Source organism: Uloborus diversus, chromosome 4 (genome assembly GCF_026930045.1).
Source record: "Uloborus diversus isolate 005 chromosome 4, Udiv.v.3.1, whole genome shotgun sequence".
Taxonomy (NCBI): domain Eukaryota; kingdom Metazoa; phylum Arthropoda; class Arachnida; order Araneae; family Uloboridae; genus Uloborus; species Uloborus diversus.
The window spans coordinates 186,607,884-186,619,609 of NC_072734.1; the positions used below are offsets into that span (position 1 = coordinate 186,607,884).

The following is an 11,726-nucleotide window of genomic DNA, read 5'->3' on the forward strand; positions in this document are numbered from 1 at the left end:
TTTCTATGTTTTTTGTCCCAAAATTAACTTTATCAGGATTGCTCAGTTTTCAAACAGCATGATTTTAAATGTTGTCCCCTCCCCCCACACACAAATAGTGCTAACTTCCTCAATTGTCTACTCTTATACGGTGGGTTGTTATGTTTATAAAAACCCTGCAATTATCACTTTTTCTTTGTCATTTTCATGTTTCTTCCATCTTATAGCTACCATATCAAGCTGATATTTATGCATTGCACTTATTTTTGTTTGTAATTTTCAAAGGCAAAATACATGTATACATGTCTTTTTTTTTTTTTTTTTTGAAGTATTGATTTTTCTTAGTAATAAGTTTTCTTTTTTAGATGGTAATATACATTGAAGCATGTGAATCTGGATCTATGTTTGAAAATTTGTTGCCTGACAATATTAATGGTAGTTATAGATTTGCTTTTGAAATGAAATATGTGTAATGTAAAATGTTATATTTTTTAAACTTTCATAGATATTTTGTTAGGTTTTCAACTAATAACTCTTTTTGCTTAGAAAAAAAAATATGACAATTCCCTTTCATCAGCAGATTTTTTTTTTTTTGCAAACACAATAAATATTTTCGCATCTTATTGGTTCTTTTTTATGAGTGTTTTATCAAAATGTACTGACAATTGAAAAAGACGCCATTTTATTCTACTCATTGATGATTTTATTGTTATTATTTTTAAATAAATATATTATCAATTTATTTGGCAATATCTTCCATTAAAAATTACAGCAATGCACGTTTCTTACTGCATAACTTTTTTTTTTTTTGGTGATTGCTTCATGTATTCTGTCTATTTAAAGTGGTCTGATTTATTGGTGTTCTTTCTGTACAATATTTAGTGTGAACAAAAAATATGAAAAGAAAGTCTGAACTTTATGCAAGACTAAAACTTTTAGAAGCACAAAACAATCAACTATAATTCAAAAATATGGAAACCTTGGTTACAAGGACTTTTATTTGCCAGAAACAAGTTCAGTTTTTTTTTTTTTTTTTGAGCAATCACATTGCTTATTGTTCTCATTTGACTGTTTTTTGGCGTACTGTGATTTTACCCCCCCCCCCCCCCCCGCCTCCCTCTGCAGCACAACCGTTGACCAGCCTCTCTCGATGCTGCTCCTCCAGCAAAAACAGTCTCCAGGTTGTGTCCATATCCTACTACACACACACACGCATACATACACACATCTACTCACATGCATGCATATACACATACACACATTTACATACATACACACATACCTACACACTCAAGCCTGCACACAGACACAAACACACACGCCTACATACACAGAGACACATTCGTGATTGCGAAAAATGTAATTTGAATTCAAAATGTCAAAATTCAAATAACTTTTTTTTTTTTTTTTAGTGTATGCAACAACTGCTGCAAATTCGGAAGAATCTTCTTATGCATGCTATTATGATGAACAAAGAGATACTTATTTGGGAGATACTTACAGTGTTAAATGGATGGAGGATTCTGATAAAGTATGTAGCATTGGAACGATATTAACTCATTTATGCATGCAATTTTAATGAACATTGATAATGAATTTATTTGTCTTGTTTTTTAAAATTTATTTTAGGAAGAACTGACAGTGGAAACTTTGTATCAGCAATTTAAAATTGTTAAGAAAGAAGTGAATGAAAGTCATGTGCAAGAATTTGGAGATATGGTAACGATAATATTATTATAATTACATAATGTATGTAAGTTTTTTTTAAGAAAATTATTGTTAAGTTTCCAAAAAATAAACTACAAATATAACTAGTATGTTGTGGTCATCACGAAATTTTCTTCTATATATTTCTGTTGACTTCTGACCCTTCCCCATGCTTGAGGAGAAAGCAGTATTCCCAGAAAAAATAAAATTATGCACACGAAAAACCGTCCCAATCCTTGAGGACTGTCCCAATTTTTGAATTATCGCAAAAGCAAAGCAAAGAGCGAAAATTGAAAATTATTTTAAAAGCATTGCTTGAATTAATTGCAAATTTTATTTGTTAACAAACATAAGATGGCAAAAGTTAAAAATATCAAATCATTGGGATAATATTTCTGATCATTTCCATTCAATTAAACCATGAGAAATACGCAGACGATAGTCTATTATAATTTATCTTTCTTATTATTGGGTTAATAAAGCTATTTTTATTCACAAAAAAGTTTTAAAAAAAATCAGCATCTCTTGGAGCGATTGGCGCCAAAATTGAACCAACACTTGTTTACATATAGGTTCACGTTTATTCAAAATTTCATCCAGAACGTGCATTACTTTTTGAGATATAGCACTAAATAGCACTCGCAATGAAAAAGAAAGAACCTTCAATTGCAACCACCCCCTTTTCAGCTCTTGACGCCAAAATAAATCAGCTCTCGTCTAAGGGCTACTTGTCGATAAATTTTTGTTTGATTCCGTTCATTATTTCTTGCAATACAGCAGACACAATTGACGACAACAAATGTTCTATAGCTCAGCCCCTGTTTTAGCTATTGACACCAAAATTAAATCAGCACCTGTACACGTTAGGGGCAACATATGGACCAAATTTTGTTTCATTATGGCAGGTACTTCCTGGGGAATAGCAGGCATGCATAACTCAAGAAACGTTCCATTGCTCCACCCCCTTGGAGAAATTTGCACAAAAACCCAATGAGCACAAGTTCACATAAGTGTACCAAATTTCGTCGATTTTATGCAGTAGTTTTTGCTGTAGAGTTACCACAAAAACCAGTCACACACATACGGACACGCACACAGACAGACATTTTCCAAAAATGGTCGAAATGGACTCAGCACACCTCAAAACGTTTGAATCAGTCGAAATGTGAAAATTTGCACAAAACCAATCTTCTATGTATTAAATATTGAAGAAAGTAAAAACAATGAAGATCAGCAACAGGCTCTGGGATCAGCTAACCTGGATTTTTCAATTTGTTAATCTCTTTTGAAAATCAAAAGCTCTCTGGAACCCCTTATACTTATAGACCCTTAACAGGCAGAGATAGATGAAGGCAACAGGATATTTTATCAATGGGGTGCCTTTATTTAGACTGCTTTAGAAATGCCATACTCACAGACACACCGCTATAAAATTAAGATGAAACACTTGTTATTCTTTTGTATGAGCTCAAACTTTATAAGATGTGCAAAATAGAAAACAAAATTAAAAAATAAGGTGATAAAATGATTTTTACACAAAAATTGTTGATTTTTTTCCCTTCAAAACAATCAGTATAAACTTTTATGTAGCATTTTTTTATATTTTTGTTTTTTGCATTGAAACCTTGTAACCTGGAATTCCTATCTGCAATCCTTATTGCTAATTGTGAAATTTTAACTTCATTAAAATGTTTTAACTTTTTTGTTGCACAAAGATAAACATTATAGTTGATAAAATTAGTTACAAAAAAAAATGTTACTGATGTTCTATTTTTGAAGTTAATTATAAATTGTCATAAACTAAGTTTTTTTTTTTTTTTTTTTTTTGTAAAATTGTTTTATACCAAGGTTGTCAGTACAAATGTTTGCTTCTGAAGTTTGATAACCTAATCTCGTTCTTTTTCAGAAAATAGCCAAGATGCATGTTAGTGAGTTTCAAGGCCGAAAATCATCAACATCTATTGTAATGCCCAAAGTTCCTGTGAGTTATGCATTTTTAATTATTAAGTTATCTAATCAAGCTTTTAAAAGGATGAGTGTATCTTTGATTTAAAGTGTTTACTCAATAGTTCAACTAGTTATCTTGCCTACTCCTTGTTTGATATTTTGTTTTGAAGATTTTATGAAAAATGGTCTCAAATTTAGTGGAAAATAGCGTGGAATATTGTGAAAATGACTTGTCTCTAACTAAAGTGGTTTTAGTCTGACAAACTAAGTAACTTTACGAAAAGCTATATAGATAAAAAGAGAGTTTCATCATCAACATCACTGGCTCGACAACCCATTGTGGGTCCTGTCCTTTTCTATAAGTTTCTTCCTGTTGGATCTATTTTTCGCTTGACTTCTACAATTTGGGGATTTAATAGTGTTCAATAAAAAGTGAGGTTTTTAATATATGAGAATCAATGCAAAACAAAAATTTTGCAATGTAAACAATTATGTAATGAAAGTTTTGTTTGAAAATTTTTCTTGTTATAAGATCGGGAAAAAAAGTCTAATCCAGGAACTTTGTTTGTTACCCTTTTCACACCTTAACTACCCAACTGATCATCATGACATTTTTGTATACAGGTTGTCAGGGGTGCTGGGGTGAACACATGGTACCTTTTGTTTAGAAAAAAGTATTCCATGATTTTTATTCCAAGTTTAAAGAAAATCATTAGTTTGAGAGTATCTATTGCTTAACTATGTTTGCTTCATCAGATAATGTAAAATGTACACAATTCATAAATCTCTGCATTTTGAATATATATATATATATATATATATATATATATATATATATTAATGATACTAAATATCTCATGAATTAATTAATGGTTTGGCTGCAAAAAGTAATAAATTAATAATACATTTTAACTGGTGTGATACTTATATGCTGAACTATATTTGCATGTTTAAAAATAATGAATTCGAACAAAAAGATCTCTGAGATTTTTCTGTGAATATAACCATTTGTACTATTTTTATTTAATGCAACTTATTACCCCCTTTTCAGGTGATTAATGGTAGAAAAGGGTGCAAACTAAAACCATAATAAATTTCTTAGAGATTAGAAATTCTTAGATGCTTTAATATCTGAAAATTTTTCAGTTTCATTGTAATACTTTTATGTATTTTTTAAATTTTATGTAATACTTTTTCTAAAAAATAATGCAATGTGTGTGTGTCTTTATATGCAAACAAATCTTTAATGTAGTTTCATATATTTGACTATTCTATCTCTTTATGCAGCTGAATTCCGTTAGAAGTCGTGATGTTCCTCTTGAAAGGGTGAAGAGGAGGTTTGCAAGATCTAACTCAGTTGAAGAACAAAGCAAATTGTTGAAAAAGTTGAACAAAATGATCAGGGTATTTCATTACCTATTCCTTCATTCTGATATTGTACACATAGCTTTTCACACACACACACATAGCTTTTAATTTGAATTAAACATGCAATACACAACACATACACATGACATGTCAACAACAGCAGTTTTCAGACAATACTTCTGTTTGAAAGGGATCTCATTCAGTGGAATCATTCAAGTCCCTCCCAAAGTTACGACAATTGACATCCCAGTTATATGTGCTTTAAGTTCTTTTACATTATCAGGGCCGAAGATTGGCCATGTCACCTTAGTCAGAAATAAGGGACCTAGTCCTTTAAGTGGTCCAGCTCAGAATCAGAGTAGTATAAATTTTATGAATTTTATGGGGAAAGAGAGCCTGGCGATTAAACTCACAAAACCCCCCTCCCTGACTCTCAGTGGCCCTGCATATTATTTCAGTTTTGAGATGATGCATTTTGGTTAAAAGATTTAAACGCATTAACAGACTTGCCAACATTTATGGATTATCCATAAAATTTATGGATGTCACTTAAACTTACAGGCTTAAGGATAGACTCCCAATTTTTATGGTTTTTAGCTACGGTTCACTTCAAAACTTTTTTCAATCAAATCATAATTGTTTGTTCAAAAAAATCCTCTAAAAAATTTTAAAAAAAACCTGATTCACTTGAAAAGTAGCCAAATAAAACTTTCGGTTTCCCCAAGCTACCTGTTGAACTCAACTGGGCATTTTGCCTCGTGTTTTCTTCAGAGCATTTATGCTGCTGCTGTGTTGCCGGATTGTGTCAAAATCGCCCGATAGGTATTTTTCCCCCCTAGCTGGTGGCAGGAGGAAGCTGTTTCGTTTCAATCCGCTTGCTCTCTGGAAAGATCTGGCAACCCTAGCCCAGCTTCGTTTCCGTAAGCCTATTGGTCGACTCCAGGGTTTTTTTCAGAGGACAAGGAGTCATATACTGTTGAATTTCTGTGTTTTAAGAAGTCTGGTTAGAAAGGGGGAAAATATGTGCATTGGGAGATTTGTGCGAGTAGCTTAATGATTTCTCACGGCGTCTAAAACGATGTAGATTGCCATGTGACTGGAGGGGTCCGTTTGAGAAATGTAGAAGCAGCCGAGAAGAGTTTTTTGATAAATTCAAAAAAAAAAAAAAAATAAAAAGTCACCTTAAATTCAGCTGCATTTTCTTCACATGCTGATTTTGAAAATATTTTTCAAATATAAATGCATCTTTTTATCTTGCAAAATGTAAATAGTAGTATACCTTACAAATATATATATATATGTATATATATATTTAATTTGAAGCATTATCTAACATCAGCATTTGTTTCATGAAAGTTTGCACAATACAGTAAATTGATATGTGGTTTCAATATTTGATGCATTATTGTTTGGACTTGAGCTTCTAAAAAATTTTTACTTCCAACTTGACTTATACGAGGTTGAAAAAGTAAATATCTTTTCAAGGAAAGGAAACTGTTTCAGTCTATTATCATACACTTCTAAAAGATTACTATTGGCAAAATTATATGAATATTCATTTTCATATTTAGTTAGGTATTGTATATTTTCCATAAACTAAAATTCAATTTAATGTTAAAATTGCAGTAATAAGCTTTATTTAAATATTGCAATTACATAATAAATCGTATATTCGTAATTTTTGGGCACAGAAGTCAAAGACAAGTGTCCCAAAGTTCTCGGAGTCGATAGCTATATGTCCTCAAGTGCTATTTCCAACAGATTTTGTTTGCAGTAAATCCACCGTTAAGTGCGGAATCTATATTGAGTTTTAGTTTCCTGTAAGCTCTAATGTTAAAGGATTTGAACAAAATTGAACAAAAATTGTTCAAATCAAAAAAATATTTTCTATACATGTTCTTCATTTAGAGCTTTTTGCAACAAAGTTTGTTAGAAGAAAGATTCACCTCTAAGTTCAGTATTTATATCTGCTTTGAATTTTCCATGAGCACAAATGTTAAGTTTTTTTTTTTTTTTTTGAAATATTCAAAATTGAACAAAAAATTGTTCAAATCAAAAAGTAAGATATGGGAGTGAGGTTTCTTTGTGAAGATCTTTAGGACAGGACAGACAGACAAACGGAGACACATCTTCCCCCATCTCAATACCCAACTTTCCAATTTTTAATTATTCAATATTTTTTAAGTTATCTTATTATTTTTTACTTTTTTTGTTTTTAGCGATGTTTTTAAGATGCATTAAGATTCTTTCATGCTTTTTCTTCTTACTTTTGTTTTTAACAGGAAAGTAGGCTAAAAATTACATCACCTGAAAAGGATCATCAAATATTTTCCAAGTAACTCTTTTCTGCCTACTCTTCTGCATATATTTTTTAAAAAATATGAAAGGCGGTTTTTTGCATGGTGAATATATCGCAAAGAGCAATAATAAGTTGAAAATAAAGAAAATAATTAAATAAACATCGCAAAATTAAATTGTGGAGTTTTGAAAGGGGAAAGTGTCTGTCTGTCAGTCTGTGTTTTGGTTTAATAATGCTTGTTGTTTAATCTAATCCTTAATTTGCCTACTAATTATTCTTTTCCCCCCTTTCCATTTATTTGCAGAACCGCAACTTTTTATCTGAAAAAGTATCTGATCTTGTGACTGAAATATTTCATGATGACAACTTAAAATCTGAAGTTTTACACAAGCACTATCCATTGAAGAGCTTTGAATGCTATGACAAAATTCGAAGCATTTTCAATGAAGAGTGCTTTCAGATATCCAAGGTAGCTATTTCATCATCTTTGAATAGTTTATTATTAATAAAAATATAGTATTGAAGCATAATGGAACATATATATATTGTTCTTTTATTGTTTTAGAATCCGTATGCATTGGATTTTATGTATGTTTTGGTCAACTTATGTGAAAAGAAAATCTCTCCAAGCAGGATCGAGTCGGCAATGGAAAGAGTTTGTGTTCACCCACCTGTTCATGGCATTCTTTAACTTAATCCCGTGCAATAAAAATTCCAGTGAAAAAAATGCATATATTGTACAAAAAACTATTTACTACATTAATGTTTAAGCTTTTATTGTATACACTGTTGCACTATATTTATTGTGTTTTTGCGCATTAAATATTTATTTAGAACTGTTTAAAATGTTGTTAATAAGTTTGTCACTGAAATACATTTCAATATAAGTACATGCATTACAAACACAGAACTACCGGGCCGAAAATGGCATTTTCCTTCAAATAGAAAAGTTCTCTTTCAGAAAATGCCTTGCTCTAATTTAATGTTCGCGAAAATAGATCTTTCACAAAAAACACAAAATTAGTTAAGTATTCCCTAATGAAAATCACGATAGCTGAATAGACCCTTTTCATAAAGAAATATACTACAGTGAAACCTGTGTAAGTTGACCACTCGCGGTGCAGTACTTTGGTGGTCAACTTAGACAGGTGGTCAACTTATAAAGGGCGGTAATAATTTTTTTTTGTCATTTCTTGCACCATGTATTCATTTTTTGAGGAATTCACCCTTACTCTTGCTGTTCAACTCACTTTCATTGTTTAACATTACTGAAAGTGAAACAATAATTAAAAATACTATTCAAATAATTTTGTTAGTTTTTCCTTGTTTTTAACTATATTAGACACTTTAGTTTTAGAAATTCCATATGTGCCAGCTAATATTCTCTGGCTTTTTCCGTTTTCAGTTAATTTTAATATTTCATACTTTTTATTAATCTCAAGTTCAGCTAACTTTCTTTTTGAAGCCTTTTTATGTACAACTTATAGCACAAAGAGCAACAAGCTCGACTCTCCCAGTTCATAAAGGCAAAATCAAAATGTCCTATCTCTTAATCCCTTGCACCAGAAACATGTAACTTTACACATTAGCAAGCCCAGATCTGCGGACCCGCAGTGCGAGAGGCCCGCGTCCTAAAAGGGGCTAACGGCCCTAGAAATTGAAGAAAAAAAAAAAAATCTAGCATTAAGGCTTATTCACTTTAATAAGAGACACTGCTGGCCACTAGGGAGGGGCCCTACATATTTTGTTGCAGGGGAATCAAAATGTATAGATCAGGCTTGCTCTTTTTAGCACAATTCCTGTGTCACAACATATTGCAACGGAAAGGAAAGACTTTGAACTTTTCTATTGACATCTATTTTCATTGAACAGAGTACAAAAAGCTATATCTCAAATAGAACAACAAATGAAAAACAAGTTTGGAGAATAAAGAGCAGCATTAAACTTTATGCTGCTGTTTAGTTAGTAAAATGCTGTTCTGTCATCAAAGCATTAAAAACATTCTTAGAAAGCCATGAAAAAAAAAAAAAAAATACTTTTTTAAAATAACTAATAAAATAAAATAATTTGCTAAATTAAGTTTTAAAAAATAAACCAAGTGGTCAACTTACAAAGGGTTTTTTACAATACTCCAAACCAAATTTGGCGAACATTAGTGGTCAAGATAGACAGGTGGTCAAGATAGACAGGTGGTCAAGATAGAGAGGTGGTCAACTTACAGAGGTTTTCCTTCATTATATGAGATAGGACTAATTCCGTTCCCGACAAAAGCGGTCAACATAGACAGGTGGTCAACTTACAAGGGTGGTCAACTTTACAGGTTTTACTGTATTATCTCATTCCCTTGCCTTTTTTTGGTACATCAATTACCTGTAAAGTTTTGCGAATTAATTATGTTTATTACTTATGTTTTATTGATACAGTAATACATGTGAAGTTGACCACCCTTGTAAGTTGACCACTTTTTTTCAGGCACAGAATTAGCCCTTATCATATAAATTAACCTTTGTAAGTTGACCACCTGTTTAAGTTGACTACTAAAGTAGTGCACTGCAAGTAGTCAATTCACACAAGTTTCACTGTACTCAAAATCTAACTTAAAATGCAGAATAATTTTTTTTTAATTTTATTCTTTGGTGTGAAGGAAAATTATGCTTTGGTATTTTGGTTGTAATACATTGACAAACCGTATTACACACTTCACTTCGGCTTACCATACAAACATGAAGTGTTTCTAAGGCCTGGGGTACCTACTCAAGTTTCTGGTGAATTCCGATCCACTATCACAGGAGCACTTTAGGGTCATTCCGTGTCAGATCAACCAAAAAAAACCTTATTTCACTTAAATTTTAATGAACCTTTGAGAAATATTACTGTCTGAGACCTCAAATTTGTATACAGGCCTCCCTCGTATAACACGGTTAACTTGTTCTGTGTAGTATCAAAACCCTGTTATACAACACTTTTTTTAAAAATAACTATTTAACTTATTTTTTACACTAATTAATTATGTACATAGTAAAAATCATGTCAATATGTACCGTGTTGTATGAGACTTAGAAATAATGTAAATCAAGGAATGTGTACCGTGTTATATTGAAACCAAGTTTCATAAAAACAAAGTAAAAACTTATTAGAGTGATCAAACATTAACAGAAAGTATTAAACAAGAATGAAATTCCATCCATCCGTTCTTGTTCTCGATACCCAATAAGACTTCAACTACCTAACAAAATGATAAATCATTCCAAAAAAAAAAAAAAAAATACAGTATTCAACCACTTTATCTTTCAATTTACTGTATGTATTATATGTGAAATTTTTAATGTAAATAGATAGCAAACCAAACTTAATGAACAAAATTTTTGTTTTTGCCATGGTTTCATATTAAACGTTACCGTATTAAGGGTGATCAACTATATATATATTTATATGTATTTTAACGTAAAGGATACATCCTAAAATTTTCAAAGTGGGATAAATAAAGTGTCCTACATTGCTTGCTGTAAGATCTGTTCTCTCTGGACAACCAGCTGTCCTACTCTGAAAAGTTTTGGATATATTCATTATAATACATTTGAAATCAGAAAAAAAAAAAAATAATTTTTCAAATGACACTATTTCTTTTTTTTTTTTGAATCAGGGTATCCACGCACTCAGAAAGTCATGGAAGGTCATGAATTTTGCAATGATCGAAAATAGTCATAGAAAGTAATGATTTTCAGCAAAAAATGTTCGAAAGTCGTGGAAACTGACAACTGATCTTGTATTTTTTGTTCAAGAATATTTGTTGAATTCTACAGATTAGGTGCAAAATTTACACAACTTTGCCGTTTCTAACGCTTTCACGCGTCAGTCCCGATTTTTCATTGATTTCAAAATCCGATTGCATATCCTATAATACTCACTCGATTTTCTTTACTATGTTATTCTTCCTTTTGGACATTTATAATTTTGTGTTAAGCATTATTTTCAACCCCCCTTATATCTCTAATTCTGAAGTTAAGGACTTGTAGACTTCTAATTTTACCGCTCTCATTCGATTTAAAAATTTTAAGTCATTTGCATTTGAGTTGATTCAAGAGACTCATAAAAATTGTCATTAATTTTCTGTAGTGTCTTAAGTTAATGAAGATTTTAGAAAATAAAATTAGACTGAAGAACTAATTAGGGACGTCAGGACATAGATAAAATACAGAAATCGGGGAATTTTCAAGAAGAATTTTTTTTTTTTTGAAGTCCAAAAATGTCGCAAATTACTTAAAATCGAAATATTTTCAATATTTGTAGCACATCGTAATATAGTATATATGCAGTAATATATCTGGTTATGTCTGGTAAGTGAAGTATTAAGTTATTTAATTGAATATTATATTTTTCCGATTATATACTTATTTAATTTTCTTCTTTTTAACTACCACCGTTT

At 31.1% G+C, this 11,726-nt stretch overlaps 1 protein-coding gene across 1 annotated transcript in view; it reads left to right on the top strand.

Moving 5' to 3' along the window:
• The window catches only part of LOC129219996 (legumain-like), a 30,685-nt gene extending 22,539 nt beyond the window's left edge, over nucleotides 1–8,146 (top strand). The window contains exons 7-13 of the mRNA XM_054854321.1: nucleotides 345–414; nucleotides 1,392–1,510; nucleotides 1,609–1,698; nucleotides 3,593–3,667; nucleotides 4,921–5,037; nucleotides 7,605–7,769; nucleotides 7,866–8,146. Of these exons, the coding sequence (XP_054710296.1) occupies nucleotides 345–414; nucleotides 1,392–1,510; nucleotides 1,609–1,698; nucleotides 3,593–3,667; nucleotides 4,921–5,037; nucleotides 7,605–7,769; nucleotides 7,866–7,991 (762 nt within the window). The 3' untranslated portion in view covers nucleotides 7,992–8,146. The remainder of the gene's footprint in view (nucleotides 1–344; nucleotides 415–1,391; nucleotides 1,511–1,608; nucleotides 1,699–3,592; nucleotides 3,668–4,920; nucleotides 5,038–7,604; nucleotides 7,770–7,865) is intronic.
• The last annotated feature ends 3,580 nt before the right edge of the window (nucleotides 8,147–11,726 follow it).